At 37.2% G+C, this 17619-nt stretch overlaps 1 protein-coding gene across 1 annotated transcript in view; it reads right to left on the reverse strand.

Moving 5' to 3' along the window:
* EPM2A (EPM2A glucan phosphatase, laforin) overlaps positions 1-17619 on the reverse strand; it is a 105712-nt gene that overhangs the window by 42027 nt on the left and 46066 nt on the right. The window contains exon 2 of the mRNA XM_043888492.1: positions 13605-13779. Coding sequence (XP_043744427.1) covers positions 13605-13779 — 175 coding nt within the window. The remainder of the gene's footprint in view (positions 1-13604; positions 13780-17619) is intronic.

The raw sequence follows: 17619 nt of genomic DNA on the forward strand, positions 1-17619 counted from the left end.
CCTGGGTTGGGAAGATCCCTTTAAGAAGGGAAAGGTTACACACTCCAGTATTCTGGCCTGGAGAATCCATGGACTGTATAGGAGATCTGGGTTCAATCCCTGGGTTGGGAAGACACCTGGAGAAGGGAAAGGATACTCACTCCAGTATTCTGGCCTGGAGGATTCCATGGACTACAGTCCATGGGGTCACAAAGAGTTGGACACGACTGAGCGACTTTCACTTTCATTTTCACTTTATGTCTAATCCTACAAGATGCCTTTCCTATTCTTTTCATTTAAAATTCAACTTATTCTGTAACGGCATAGTTCACTGAATTCCAGATGGAAGTTACGTTGTTTTCATTAAAATTCATTTCATAATTAAGCAATAAAAGATCAACTATGGGATGACATGGCTTATAAGGCTATTTCTATTTTGAAAAGCCAGATACTAGGAAAATCTACTTTGCCTTTTCTAAGTTAAAGTAATAAAAAGCCATAACAGTCTTCTAAGTTCAAAATCCAAAAGTGGTTTGATTTTCAATTAAATTAATGTCAAGTGTTAATCTTGCCAGTGTATTAGGGGCTTTCATACAATTTTTGAATCTCCATTTTCCTACAGTGTTTAGAAATATTTGTTTCTAGGTTTAGAGACTTTTCCCTATGCAAATTCCTGGAAGATTTTTCAAACTCTTGTAGAGGAGGAATAAATTTCTTTCCTACTGTCTGTCATTCTATGAGTTTCCCAGGTGGTGCAGTGGTAAAGAACCCGCCTGCCAATTCAGGAGACGAAAGAGAAGTGTGTTCGATGTGTGTTCGATCCAAGGGAAAGATACCCTGGAGGAGGAAATGGCACCCCACTCCACTATTCTGGTCTGGAAAATTCCATGGGTAGAGGAGCCTGGCAGGCTACAGCCCATGGGCTGCAAAGAGTCGGGCACAACTGAGCAATAAAGCATTAGTACGGTTTTACTTGCCCAGTAGAATCCTCTGTACATTCTCTAAAATCTACTCCCCGCTTTCATTAGCCTAAATCTGAGAGTAAGGCCCCAGCAGTCCTGTTAAACACTTCCTGTAGCCTGTGGGCAGAAAACAATCCTTTCATTATAAAATGAGAGCCTGCACAAGTAGGTGTTATTAGGGTCTCTGTGTGTGTGTGTTGCTACATCCAGTGTTTTTTTCAGAGTATTTATCAACTACTTGGTGAAACACTTAGTATTTACATATGCTAATCAACTAAATTAATATTTAATCACTATTGATTTATTTATCAGGAACAATAAGTCTACAGGACCTTCAAAGCAAAAAAATTAAAGAACTTTAGAAAGAAGGACAAGAAAGGCAATTTACAACTTATCAAAGCATGAAAATAAAGATCTTGCTTTTCAAAAAAAATCTTTGAATGTACAAGTCATAATAGGGCTTTTATGATGTAGAAATATTCACCAGCAAGACTGATTATCTTATTTAGTATGTAACATACGCATTTTCAATATTCTTTCTTCATTGATCCCTTCTCCACGGGTTTCATAATTTTGCATTCTGTTCAGCCAAAGATGAGACTATGATCTAAGAAACTAGTCATTTTCAATCTATTTAAATGATCACAATCAATGACCGGCAAAGTAATATACATATAACAACCCTCTGAAAACAGGAAAGAGCATTCCCCAGTGTGTTCACTGACTCCAATATAAGTAGGACCACTGTTCTTCTGGAAGTGGACATTCCATAATGGTCAGCATAATAATTTAGACTACTTTCTGATCTGGGTAGAGTCACACAGAAAACTTTCAAAAATATTCTGTCTTCTGTACTCATTTAAAATGAGGGAATAACTTCTTTGCTTGTCATAGCCACTATAATATCGGAATTGGGCGAGTCTTGTAAAAATTAAAATTCATGAGTCAGTACATTTACATTCCATTAGTTACCCAGCTCGTGAGTGTATGCCTGCTCAGTTGTGTCCAACTCTTTGCAACCCCATGGACTGTAGCCTGTAGCCAGCCAGGCTTCTCTGTCCATGGAGTTTTCCAGGCAAGAATACTGAAGTGGGTTGCCATTTCCTCCTCCTCCAGATCTTCCCAACCTAGTGATCCAACTCGCAACTTCTGCGTCTCCTGCATTGGCAGGGGCATTCTTTACCAGTGCACCACCTGGGAAGCGCTTATACTGCTCACTCAAACCGAAAAGTCCTGTCTCTTCTCACTCTCATCTGATGACCTTGGTTCCTATCTCATGGAGAAAAGAGAAGCAATCCACACGCCCTCACTACTTCACTGACCTACCTACACACATACCCATTATCTGCTTCCCCCAAGACCACGGATGAACTCTTTGCTCTCATGTATTCAGATCACTCTTGTTTACAAAAAATATTTTGCCCCATGCTTCTTCCATTTCTTCTCTAAATCATTAATTTTTTCCACTTTATGGGGTCATTATCTTTAACACCAAGCATTCTGTAATAGCACCCATTTTATAAATTACCCTCTCCTACCCTATATTTCCTTGATTCTCTGTTGTGTTTTATAGCAAAATTGTCATATTTTCCCCACATAATGACTTAGAAATCCAAATTGCTTAACTTATATTATAGAATAGTCCCTTTTTCTTACTACCATTCCTATAGACACACCCTGGGATCTGAAAATCAGCTTCTCTCTTTTAATCAAGTTTCTCTCTCAGTCTCCTGAACAAGACATTTCAATCATAATTTAAATAACAATGTTGCTGACAATTAAAAAGGCAGCACAGAATCCAGCTGCTTCCTTTTATACTTGTACTTAAGCCACAACAGCACTATCAGCAGAAACTGACTTCTCCATAAACTTTAGCAGACACGTTTTCAATGACTTCTAAGAAAAAAGAATTAAGGGGAAGTTTTACAATTAGTTCATCTTACCATTAGGGTGCAAATATTTATCACTTATCTTTTTATATGATACTGAAAATAAATCATCCCAATATAATAATCTATATAACATGAGATACATAATCTATTTTAATATATTTGAAAATTTTTATAAATAAAAATATGTGTTTTAATCTTTAGAAAAACAGGACATCCATCAATTTGACCTTATAAAAATATAAACAGCATTATTTATATAGGGAAAAGGAACTCTTTAAAGAAATCTCACACACTCAAGTAAATTGTTGCTGTTATTGTTGTTCAGTCACTAAGTTGTGTCCAACTCTTTGCGACCCCATGGACTGTAGTGTGCTAGGCTTCCCTGTCCTTCACTACCTACCTGACTTTGTTCAAATTCAGGCCTATTGAGCCGGTGATGCTATGTAACCATCTCATCCTCTGCCGCCCTCTTTTCCTCTTGCCTTCAATCTTTCCCAGCATCGGGTCTTTTCCAATGAGCTGGAAGTTTGCATCAGGTGGACAAAGAACTGGAGCTTCAGCATCAGTTCTTCCAATGAATATTCAGAGTTGATTTCCTTTTAGGATTGACTGGTTTGATCTCCTTGCAGTACAAGGGACTCTCAAGATCTTCTCTAGCACCACAGTTCGAAGGCAACAATTCTTTGATGCTCAGCCTTCTTTATGATCCAACTCTCACATCTGTATATGATTATTCGAAAAACCATAGCTTTGACTACACAGACCTTTGTAGGCAAATTAATGGATTCATTGCCCAATCAGAAGAATTCAATAAGAAGGAAGCTTATGTTGCTTTTCTATCCTAGTATGATGAACAATTACAATTTTGGCTTTTATGTTTAGAAAAATTTCAAATCACTCAATCGGATACAAATATCTATTAAATTACATTCTTCCTTTGACCAGAAATGTGTTGATTGTGAACTACAGAAGCAGCACAATGTAATTAAATTCTGTAGCACATAGAATTTGGTGAGCTATTCTCCATTTACTCCAAGAGAGATTTCTTGTCAAAATTTGATTACAAATATGAGCAATGTAAAAATATCATTATGACTGGATGAAGCACAAGCTGGAATCAAGATTGCCAGGAAACATATCAACAATCTCAGATATGCAGATGACACCACCTTTATGGCAGAAAATGAAGAACTAAAGGGCCTATTAATGAAAGTGAAAGAAGAGAGTGAAAAAGCTGGCTTAAAACTCAACATTCAAAAAACAAAGATCATGGTATATGGTCCCATCACTCATGGCAAATAGATGGGGAAACAATGGAAACAGTGACAGACTTTATTTTCTTGGGCTCCAAAATCACTACAGATGATGACTGCAGCAATGAAATTAAAAGACGCTTCCTCCTTGAAAGAAAAGCTATGACCAACCTAGACAGCATATTAAAAAGCAGAGACATTACTTTGCCAACAAAGGTCCATCTAGTCAAAGCTATGGTTTTTCTAGTGAGAAAAACCATATGTGAGATGTGAGAGTTAGACCATAAAGAACCTGAGTGCCGAAGAATTGATGCTTTTGAACTATGATGTTGGAGAAGACTCTTGAGAGTCCCTTGGACTGCAAGGAGATCCAACCAGTCCATCCTAAAGGAAGTCAGTCCTGAATATTCATTGGAAGGACTGATGCTGAAGCTAAAAATCCAATACTTTGGCCACCTGATGCAAAGAATTAGAAAAGACCCTGATGCTGGGAAAGATTGAAGGCAGGAGAAGGGGATGACAGAGGATGAGATGGTTGGATGGCATCACCAACTCGATGGACATGAGTTTGAGCAAGCTCAGGATGCTGGTGACGGACAGGGAAGCCTGGGGTGCTACAGTCCATGGGTTTGCAAAGAGTCACACGCAACTGAGCAACTGAACTGAACTGAATAAGAATTTACAAACTTATTAAGAATTAATTGTACACTGACTATAAAGTTGTATATTTCCAAATGTCTCTGTAGAGTGGGAATGAACATGGGTCCTGGGCTTATAAAACTGGGGAAAGTGCCCCTTGAAGCAGCATGAAATTACAGGCATTTGGTGGCTCCATCTGAAACCAAAGAAGCTGGTAGGGAGTACAGTCACTGTTAGGTCAATACACTATATCAGCAAAATGCTGCATAATGCTATTGTCTTTAACTGTAATCCTTGATTATTTCCAGAACTGCCTTTAGCATTTATCAAGTTCAACTAGCTCACATTGCAAATCAGGAGACTGAAATTCAGAACTGTTACAGGATTGTCCCAAGGTTGCCCTGCAATAAATGAGAGAGCTAGGCTGGCATCAAATTCCTCACTCTTTCTCCAAAGTAATTAATGCCATTCATTTGGAAAGTGTGCTAGATAGAACAGTATCCAAAATGTGTGAAATTATTATTCTACAGTGTATAAAATAATTTTGAGTTTTGAAAATTACCCAATATCTTTTCTTTATAAACCAAAGAGGCTACAAAATATAAGTGTGCTTTTATAAGACATTTTCTAAACTATAACATTTTTATAAGAGTTTAAAGTATGACTCATAAAGTCTAATTTGTGGCTTTTGAAATGTGTTTAATTGGCAATAAGCCTTTTCAAGATACAGACAGCACAGTCCCTTCCCACTAAAGTCTCATTAGGTTAGTTATCTGTGTCTTTAATGCAAACATTCATTCTTTTGCATAAAAAAATCTATTGACGAGAGAGATGTAGTTTGGTACCAAATATATGAATATGGAAGTGCATACCGATTTCTAAAATCTCATTCTGGCATGGTAGAATCTTACTTAGGTTGGAGGACAAAATACAAACTAAATGTTAGAAATGAAGAATGTACTTAATATTTATTGAGCTACTCTTTACCAAGTTTCTGTCACACATTTTCAATACTTTATTTAACTTTAATTTTGTTGCAGAAAAATTGATTTCACACATCTAACTTGACTTTCACCAAATCCCTTTACAACAAGAATAAAGAGATTCTGTGGGAAATTAAACACATAAAGCCCCAAGAAAGAGATAACATGAGGAAAGACAGCAACAGGATTGTGGAAACTGAAAAGCAATTGATTGATTACTGAATAATTTAACAGACTGAGGAAAAATAAATTCTAAGGCCAACAGTGATGAAAGCTGAGAACCGACTGGAATTGAACTACAGAATCCCCAACAGGCTCAGAAACCGGATTTCCAGGTACTTCCAGGTGTAAGTGAAAAGCACAGAACTGGCAAGTCAGTTTAGGACACAGCCAGACCCTCCGCTGGAACACTTTCCCTCCATGCTCCTGATCAAGAGTGGAAACGTGTTCTCTGTGGAAGGTTAGACAAGTCTCTGAACTGGGCAACACAGATAATTATATGAAGAGCTTCTGGAAAACAAAAAGATGATAGCAGAAATAAAAAACTAAATAGTAGTGATGGATGATTAACTAAGTTAAGAAAATCTGTTAGAACAGGAAAAAAAATACCCAAAGATAAGCAAAATATAAAAGACTCAGACTAGGATTCCAGCATCTGAATAATAGAAGTTCAGAAAGGGAAATAAATCATCAAAGAAATAATTCAAGTAGTTTACCTAAAAAGAATTTGGAATTTCAGAATTTACATAATTAGGAAATCTATTCACTGAGAACTTAGCAAAATGCATAAAACAGTGGCCACATCAAGACATTCCATCATTAAATTTCACAATACTGAAAATGAAGATTCTGACAACATCTCCAGAGGGGAAAACACACAGTTCAAACCTAAAGGATCAAGAGCCATGATGGTTTCCATACTCAAGAGCAAACCTAGAAGGAATACATTCTTCATAGAAGACTTAGATATGTGTGAACAGTTAGGGGTATTAAATTGCATTTACACAGGCATACGAATAAACGTGGATACTGATCTCATTAGGATGATGGTATAACTGTACTGGGAGGATTAAAAAAGAGAAGGATGTCACTGAGGTTTGTGGGGGAACAGGAAGAAAAAAGAGTGACAGTTTCATTTTTCGTGGTGTGAAAGCAATAGATAATACCAAAAACTAAAATCAAGAAGTAGTAATATAGTCATATTTTTTATCATTTGTTTGTGTGTGTGCTCACTTGGTCATGTCCGACTCTTTGCGATCCCATGGACTATAGCCCACCAGGCTCCTCTGTCCATGGAATTTTCCAGGCAAGAATACTGCATTGGGGTGCCATGTCCTCCTCCAGGAAATCTTCCCAACCCAGGGTTCGAATCCACATTTCTTGTGTCTCCTGCATTGGCAGGGGGATTCTTTACCACTGCACCACCTGGGAAGCACTATTTATCATTTCTCTGAAGGTAATTAGCAAATAATCAGCTTAAAGATGTGAAGGCAGTTGCCTACAGACACACCAAATGAGTGGTGATGTGGAGTTTGGGGAGTGGCAGACTTCTCTTCATAATAAAGCCTATTGATCTACTAGATTTGTGAAACATGTGCATGTACACCTTGGTTAACATTTAAAACTACATGGTACACACAAACCTCCTAACCATTGTCACACCATAGAGTGTGAATTTCTATAAAGGACATCCACAGTTCCTCTATTGGAGGTTATCTCTCTGGATCTGATTATGGGGACATACCAGAATCCTCTCTTCTACATGACTTGTTCCCTAGGTTGCCCTATGTTCTGGTGTTCTCAGAACAGTCCTAGTTTATACCTGTATGCAGGCTAATTATCAAAAGTACCTATTTTTGCTCTCAAAATTATCCTGATTGGGTCAACTTAATATTGCTCTCACAGTTCCATACCTTTGCACTTGCTGTTGTCTTTACCTTGACTTCCCTCCCCCAAATGTCCTCCTGGAAAAGAAAAATCCTCCCCATTTCTGTTCAAGTTCTATTCATTAAGATTTCCTTGCACTAAAGATTTCTATTTCAGTCCCTCATTCCACTGCAAATACAATTTCACTTCAGCAATTATCTTACAATATTAGAGCTGTTTATGTGTTTGTCATCCACAAGAAGATGAGTTCCTGAGGGCAGGGATCATTGTTGCTGCATCTTTGATGGTCCAGTACTGAGCCCAGAGGCTCCGCAGAGTAATCCATACAATTCTTATCAGTAGGTGAAATTGTCACACTATACAACATTCCTCTTGATGAAAGTGCAAGAGGAGAATGAAAAGGCTAGCTTAAAATTCAACATTCAAAAAACGAAGATCATGGCATCCGGTCCCATCACTTCATGGCAAATAGATGGGGAAACAATGGAAACAGTGACAGACTTTATTTTCTTGGGCTCCCAAATCACTGCAGATGGTGACTGCAGTCATGAAATTAAAAGACGCTTGCTCCTTGGAAGAAAAGCTATGACAAACCTAGATAGCATATTAAAAAGCAGAGAAATTATTTTGCCAGCAAAGGTCCATCTAGTCAAAGCTATGGTTTTTCCAGTATTTATATATGGATGTTGGACTATATATGGACCATATATGGGAGTTGGACTATAAAGAAAGCTGAGCACCGAAGAACGGATGCTTTTGAACTACGGTGTTAGAGAAGACTTTTGACAGTCCCTTGGACTGCAAGGAGATCAACCATTCAATTCTAAAGGAAATCAGTCCTGAATATTCATTGGAAGAACTGACGCTGAAGCTGAAGCTCCAGTACTTTGGCCACATGATGCGGAGAACTGACTTATTGGAAAAGACTCTGCTCTGATGCTGGGAAAGATTGAAGACAAGAGGAGAGGGGACGCCAGAGGATGCAATGGTTGGATAGTATCACCGATTCGATGGACAATCATTTGAGCAAGCTCTGGGAGTTGGTGATGGACAGGGAAGCCTGGTGTGCTGCAGTCCATGGGGTCACAAAGAGTCATACATTACTGAGCAACTGAACTGAACTAAACTGAATGTAACATTTAATTATTAGATATTTTTAAAAATCTTCAGATCTTAACAATCTTATCATTATGAAGGGTACTGACCTCACAATTTTTTTTACCCCAACCATAAAAATAAAACTAGGCAAAATTCCATTCCCATATCCAAACTAAAAGCTGATAATTTGTGATTATAAATTATTAGGTGAGTTTGACTATCTCTATTATTACATATACTCAACCATATAACCTATGATGGCTGCATCTCTTTCAGCAACAAAAACAAATCCACAAATTATTTTAGCACTGAGCGTCAAATGAGTACAGTAAGTAGACAGCTATTGCTGCTGCTGCTGCTAAGTCGCTTCAGTCATGTCAGATTAGATGTTTTCAATTTAACAATGAAATATATTATTGTCTTTTCAACTCATAAACTGAGTTCACATTTTTATCTTGTCCAGTTTCAAGTGAGGATGAATTATAGCTAAAATTTATACGGGGAATTAGACTGAAATAACTGATGGCACATAAGAGTCTCCCTTTTAAATTCTAAATTAGTCTTTATTCAACTAATCACAGAAGTTCTCAAATTTTTATGCCTCAAAGAATCATATGAAGAGGTTGGAAAAGAGATTCCAGGAATTGATGGGACTCATCAATCTACATTTTTAAAAAAACAAAACACCCAATTGATTTTTATTTTTAAAAATCATACCACCAAATTGGTTTTCAAGTAGGTAATTTTGAGACTGAACTGTGAGAAACACTGGAGGTTAATGGAGCTTCTTAAAAATCAGAGAGATGCCAACAGATCCACTATGAAAAATTGCTATTTATTTAAAAGTTCCCAGTTATCTCTATTATAGAAATAAATAACTAGAAGAAATACTGTTAGGTCCAAAATTCTGAGTATGAGATTTTTTCTCATTTATGTATGTATATAGGTATTGTATCTGTGTATTATATACTACATATATATATTATACCTCATGTGTAAATATATATATTCTATATACTATACATATTATGCATCTATCAGCTATTTTATGTACATATATTATTATATAATTTTATAAATTATATATTTTTTCTTTTTATACCTGAGGAGGATAACAGGCTGAATTACCTGAAAATTCAGTAGGACAGAGACTTAGTGAAACTAAACTGCTTTGAAGAAAATTTTTAATGCAACCTTTCTTGCATAAACAATGAATACATGAACTATGTTTCATATTCAATCCATATACAGCCATAATACCATATGTGAAAGTGAAGAAATACCTTCTTTAAAAACTGAAACGTTTACTTGGAGAGGGAAAGTTCTCAGAGTAGGAGGTGTGCCCCACACAGATATTCCCACCTCTTCATTCTGGGAGGGGAGGTAGGAGGGCCCAGGCTGACTGTCCGCTTCTCTTCCACTCACTGAGATCTGATCTGCCCAAATGCACAACAGCCTGGGTGAACACACTCACAGGTATAGAAGCTAGTAATGGTAGATGAAACTCAATAAACAACCTACTCTTTCAAACAATAACTATGAAAAATTAAGGGTTAGCAGTTACTTTTTAAATAAACAATGAAAGAGAAGGATCAAAAGTGAACAGAGAACAACTGATTCAGGAGGAAATAAGATCACTCCAGGAACAGAAGATAACTTTAAAATAATTCTCCACAGTACTTTAAGCAAGTGCTCATTCATAAACAAGAACAAACAAATATGCAAAAAGAGAATAAAAGACTAAGGAAGAGCCCATGAAAATTAAGAAGCAAAATTAAGAGGAAAAAAAAAAAAGAGGTAAGCTGGAAAAACAATGAAGTCTTCCAAAATGTAAAGCAATAAAACCAGAAGCTGAAAAATATTTTTAAAGAGTCAAAAATAGAGTATAAATCCAAGAGGTCTAACATCCATCTAAAGAGTGTCTTCAATGACAGAACAAAGACAAGGAAGGAGGAGAAATAATCCAATAGCAGAAGAAAATCCCTAGAGCCCAAGACATGACTCAACACATGAAAGGGTTCAGAAAGTGCGGCTCAGCAAAAATGAAAAATAATCCATTAACACATCTTCATTAAGTGTCAGAACATCTCAATGGATGTTCCTTCTCATTCTTTTCTTTTGATCTTCTTTTTCTCCTGCATTCCTAAATTGTGTGAACCTGAGGACTCTTTCCTTTGTAACTTCTTTATTTATATTACGTCATCTATTCACTCAACGGTGTCCGACTCTTTGTGACTCCATGGGCCACCAGGCTCCTATGTCCATGGGATTCTCCAGGCAAGAGAACTGGAGTCGATTGCCAGTTCCTTCTCTTTATTTTGCTTATTTGCTGCTGCTGCCAAGTCACTTCAGTCATGCCCGACTCTGTGCGACCCCATCGACGGCAGCCCACTTAGGCTCTGCCTGATTCTCCGCCTGCCCAGGATTCTCCAGGCAAGAACACTGGAGTGGGTTGCCATTTCCTTCTCCAATGCATGAAGGTGAAAAGTGAAAGTGAAGTCTCTCAGTCGTGTCCGACTTTTCGAGACCCCATGGACTGCAGCCCACCAGGCTCCTCCGTCCATAGAATTTTCCAGGCAAGAGTGGGTTATTTGCTACATGGTTTCAACTAGACTGATCACTTTGAATGTCACCTGTATATTGATAACCCCAAGTTTATATCTCCATTTCCAACCTATCCCTGAAACTCCAAAACTAATAAACAACCTACTCTTTCAAATAATAACTATGAAAAATTAAGTGTTAGCAGTTACTTTTTAAACAAACAACGAAAGAGAGAAGGATCAAATGCCACACAACACATGGATTTCTTTTCTACATTTCAAAGGCAATATGTCTAAAATAAGATTTTCATCTCAGTCCCTACTCCAAGTTGTTCTTCTCCTAAATCTTCCCCATCTTATTTATCCAGTTGCTCAGACCGTAAAAACACAAGTCATATGGAACTCCTCTTTCCTCCTGCTGTGCATCCAATCCATCAGTAGAGCCAACATCTAACATGAATTTATAAGAAAAGTGTGTCCGAGAAGAATATTCATTTCCTAACACTATGATGAAGTTATTTTCTCCCTTTCTCCTACCCCTTACAACCCTGTTTGTATTAGTTATATCTCTCATTCAAAGCAATACAATTTTTAAGAACATGAGACTGCATCTTTGTCTATGGTAAAAACACTGTGTGTCCTACAGTAAATAACATATACAGAGAATTTTATATGTTGAATATTGGTTTTAAATTTTAAATCATCAAACTACGAAAGATTCATTTATATTTGCTAAATTAAATCCAACTTCTATAACCCTTGAAAATGTAAAAATAATGAAAAACAGAAGTGAATGGGTGGAAGTAGATGTGGCAGAGAAGGCACTGGCAACCCACTCCAGTACTCTTGCCTGGAAAATCCCATGGACAGCCTGGTAGGCTGTGGTCCAAGGGGTCATGAAGAGTCCGATACGACTGAGCGACTTCACTTTCGCTTTTCACTTTCATGCATTGGAGAAGGAAATGGCAACCCACTCCAGTGTTCTTGCCTGGAGAATCCCAGGGATGGAGGAGCCTGGTGGGCTGCCGTCTATGGGATCACACAGAGTCAGACACGACTGAAGCGACTTAGCAGCAGCAGCAGCAGTAGATGTGGAGGAAAATATAGGGACAATAAATCTCTGATCTCATACATTAAAAAATCAAGGGGCACTGTCAAAAATGTATGGGTTAAGAAATATAATTTTTATGATGTTAAATAACAAAAGAATTTTTTTAATGAGCCTGGTAGGGGTTGCAAGAGGGGAGAAAAAAAATAAGTGAGCTAAACTTGCTTCATGTCATAGAGGGGAGTCAAAAGCTTTTTTTTTTTTTCTATTTTTCTGAAATATTTTAATTTTTTTAACTTTTTATTTTGCATTGGAGTATAGTCAATTAACAAACAATGTTGAGATAGTTTCAGGTGAAGAGCAAAGGGACTAAGGCATACATATACATGTATCCATTCTCCCCCAAACTCCCCTCCCACCCAGCCTGCCACATAACATTAAGCAGAGTTCCATGTGCTATACAAAGGTCCCTGTTGGTTATCCATTTTTAAATATGGCAGTGTGTACATGTCCATGTCAAATTCCCCATATCCTTCCCCCTGGCAACCATAAGTTTGTTCTCTAAGTCAGCGAGTCTCTTTCTATTTTGTAAGTAAGTTCATCAGTATCATTTTTCAAAAGCTATTTTTAAATTGACATATTAATAAATAAAATATATGCATATTATTTAAGACTTGGATTTAAGTTTCAGAAAAACTAACGATAAAATAGTTTAAAATAATTATTTATGGTGAGTGGGAATGAAAGGAAAGTGTATGGAACCTTACTTTCCATTTAGCATCCTCTTCAGTGTTGAATTTGTATTATGACACATACTGTTAGTATAATAATTAAGTAGACAAATAAATACAAATAAATCTGTTAAAAAATAGCAAAGCAAATGACCACATCCAATCTAGTCTTATGTCTAGATCTTCACACATATTTATTTGAATCACATTTGATAAAGAGACATCAATTTTTCTTTCACTGCTGGTCAGTAGCATAAAAGATGCAAAAGCTGATTTAGGATATTTTTAGTCTAGTTTTTATTTTTAACCCACTACATAAGTACAAAAATTGGTTAACTGGTGTGTGGTCAAAATATGTTGATGCCAGAATTTGTATTTAGTAAAAAAAAATTCTATAAAAAGGATCCTTCAGGTCTAGAACCAGAAAAGCTCATACAGTAATTCACTGTAATTTACCTCCTCAAAGTACCACAGGCCTATATAACCCTCCAGAGGGAGAGGCTGCAGTTTTGAACACAGTGACCACTTCCATTGTCCTAATGCTACCCTTGTCCTACTTCTACGCTTATAAACATGGCACTATTTTTACCTCGAATAATGCATGGCTTGGTGGCCCGCAATATTAAAATAGAAGTCCGTTGTGTGCTTCATCTCATTGGTGTGCCCAGTGGCCTCAATCCAGTGTCCTATTGGGAGACAATAAACACCATCCACCAAGTTGTTTTCATTGTAAGTACAGCAACGGTCATGGTGAGGCCCGTTGCCTGGAACAAGAAGAGGTGACAAAGAAAGCAATTACATCAATGCTTTGCTTCAATGGTCATAGAGGTGCTGATGCAAAATTAATAGCAAGACAAAAATAAATACAAAGCTGCATAATCTACACATCTCAGTATAAACAAAAATAGACTAAGTTGGTGATGGACAGGGAGGTCTGGTGTGCTGCAGTCCATGGGGTCGCAAAGAGTCAGACACCACTGAGTGACGGAACTCAAGAGGGAACACAGTAAAAATATCTAAAGAATTACTTGTTAGCTTCAGAGTACTATGCTCCCGATGAATACATAGATAATTACAAAAGCATATTAACTCAGAATTTCATGGGACCACTCAGGGCCTTAAGAGCCCATTGTGAATCACTCTGCAGCCTGATAAGCTGCTGAAAGGGGCTTCCCAGATAGCTCAGATGGTAAAGAATCTGCCTGCAATGCAGGAGACCTGGGTTCAGTCCCTGGATCAGGAAAATCTCCTGGAGAAGGAAATGGAAAACCACTCCAGTATTCTTGTCTGGAGAATTCCATGGACAGAGGAGCCTGGTGGGCTACAGTCCATGGGGTCACAAAGAGTTGGACACGACTGAGCGACTAACACTTTTACTTTTCACTTTTCAAGTTGTTGATAAGGGCTCTTAAGGCCATTAATGACCCTGTGCTGCATACTTTTACCTCCCTGGAATGCACATTTATGACTAACATCACTAATAAATTGTTTCAGTATCAGCTCAAACAACAGATAAATTTTTTTTCAATAAATACATTTATAAATAATAAAATAATGGGACCATATCCAATCCAGGTTGCATGTAAATCAGTGGTTAGTATTATGTTCAGATGGGAAAACTAAGCACCACAGAGATTAACCAGCTTGCCCAGGATCACAGAACAAAGAACAAAGCGATCAGTAACCTGGTATCCCTTGTCCCCCACCTTTTTCAGGCACTTGATACCTTCATGCTGTTTTCTACTGCTTACTTTACAAAAGACAGACCCTCTGCCCTCCAGGGAGTGGAGCAAAAGAGGCAGAGACAGGACAACATGCCTCTGATAACATTATTTGCTTACATCACTATTCTGCCCAGCATCAACTACACGAGTAAACAGACCCTCAATTCCTACGAAAATTATTTCTACATTATTTTTATAATCTATTCTTATGTGACCACCCCCACTTCAAATCAACCCTTTCCTTAAACTACCTAATTTTCATATAGTGTCAGTAATAAGAAAAACATATAAAGTGTTAGTCACTCACTCATGTCCACTTCTGTGCAACCCAATGGACTATAGCCCACCAGCCTCCTCTGTCCATGGAATTCTCCAGGCAAGAATACTGGAGTGGTTTGCCATTCCCTTCTCCAGGGGATCTCCTGACCCACAGATTGAACGCAGGTCTCCTGCATTGCAGGTGGATTCTTTACCATCTGAGCCACCAGGGAAGCCCAAGAAAAACATAGAATCAAAATAAAATAGGAATAAGTCACAATTATTATGAATATGAAAATTCGATTCATTCATCCCTTGCTCTGTCTTCCGAACTATTTTATCTAAGGTTATTTAGCATACAATCTATTTTTTTAAATGCTTAAGTCACTGGGCAGTTCTTTAGAACATAATTCCCCTCATCAGACAGAGGGTACAGGATGGCCCCTTTAATAAATCATCATTGATCTTCCTAGCTTAGATTCTTCTTTTTCTCTTGATGGCTACAAGGTACTACACCAATTGCCTTATTAACCTTGATATTCAATAGACAAAACCAAACTATACTAGCAATCTCACTTCTAGAAACATATCCAACAGAAATATAACAAAGGTAAAGAAAGATGCATGGATACATGCATGTGTGTAACAATACTATTTTAATAGCAAATACTACAAACTATGTCAATTCATCTTTTCATTCTCCCCAAAATACTTATTGAATGTTGACTATATGACAGGCATTATACTAAATCTTGTTAAGGATTTAGGTCTTTCCCATAAAAGCAATTTTTAAAAATGAATTATTTTAAGCAGGCAGTTGACATGACCAAATTTTTGTTGTGAAAATATCTCTCTGGTTACAGAGTAAAAAATTAACTCAAACACAATGAGATTAGAAGCAGAAAGTCCACTTAGGAAACTTCTGTGTTAGCCCAGGTAAGAGGTGATAAAAGCCTGAAGATAGAAATCGAAAGGGATGGGACAATTCAGGAGGGAAAAGCCACAGGACTTAATGATTAACTGGATATGGGAGGTGAAGATGAAAAGAGAATCAGAAATGATTCTTAGGCTTCTGGCAAATACAACTCAATATATGGTGATACCATTTACTGAGATGTGAAAACAGGCAGAGTTGGAAGAAGACGGTCAGTCTGGTTTAGGCATTTGGGACTTGGAATGCTATTTAGATACAAAAGGAGCTGTTAGGTAGAGAGCTGAAGTTATTGATTTGACACTCAGACCAGAGATCTGAACTAGAAAAATAAGTTCATGAGTCATCTAAGTATAAATGGTAACTGAGACAAGGATATAGATGACTTACAAAGAAAAACAATGTTGATTGAGGAGAAAAGGCTTCTAGAACCAAGTTTGAAAGCATCTCAACATTTTACAGCTGGACAGAGAAGGATAAGATTAGAAAGAAGGAATAGAAAGAGAATCTGTAGAGGAAAACTGGGAGTGAGTAAGTGAGGTGGGCGAGTATAATTGAAACCATAGACTAGAAACAGGGTGGATGCCTGTTTAACTAGCAACAGTAGTTATATCTGGAGAATGTAACTGGGAAGGAAGGACTATTTTACTCTAAATTATTTTGAATCCATTGGATTTGCTATAAAAAGAAGACATTACTTTTTAGCAAAGAAGAATAATATCTATGGCTCCTGCTGATCAGTATGAGACTTACAACAATCTACATGTTATAACTTAAACATAATTATTGAGGAACTCAAATATACATAAATTGTACTGTTCAATAAAAATTATGTATGTAACATAAACTTCCTAAGAATTCTTCATTCCTAGAATTGAGGTTTTAAATTACTCATTTTTACAAAGACATCTTTTAGAAGTAACAAGACACATCTATCTCTCTCAGTCAGAAAGGTACCGTATCAGTGAAGGTGTAGTGGAGAGTGGGAGCTCCCACCACATTCAGTAGCAACAAGGAGTCTGATCCTTCAGTTGTCAATGCAAACTGGATGGGGAACATGGGTGATGAGGTGGTACCTCTCCCCTCTCGCTGGAGCAGTCAGAGAACCAGAAGGTGAACCCAGATGCAGAGTCTTATCATAAAATACTCAAAATGCTGCAATTTCAATAGAAAGTCACCCATTATATGAAGAATCACCAAGATCTCAAACTGAATGAGGAAAAAATGTTCAAAAGATGCTCAACTCAAGATGACAGACACGTTAGAACTATCTGACAAAGACTTTAAGCTTCAACAATCCATTGAACACACTTGAAATGAAAAATCACAAAGTCTTAGCAAGGAAATAGAAGATGTAAATAAGAACTAAATGGCAGTTTTAGAACTGAAAAATATAACAGTTGAAATAATAACCTCAGGGGATGGGCACAAGGGCAGAATGGAGGTCAGAAAGAAAAGAAATAGCAAGCTATAAGATAGAACAGAAATTATTCAACAGAGAAAACACAGATGGAAAAAAAAATAGAGCCTTAGGGACTTGTGGGACTATAACGAAAGATGTAACATTCCTGTAAATGGAGTCTGAAGAAGAAATGAGAAAGGGGATGTAGCGGGAAAATATTTGAGAAAAAATGATATCTAAATATGTCTAAATATTTTCTAAATTTGCCAATAAACATACAGGTTCAAGA

This window comes from Cervus elaphus, chromosome 26 (genome assembly GCF_910594005.1).
Source record: "Cervus elaphus chromosome 26, mCerEla1.1, whole genome shotgun sequence".
Lineage (NCBI taxonomy): Eukaryota > Metazoa > Chordata > Mammalia > Artiodactyla > Cervidae > Cervus > Cervus elaphus.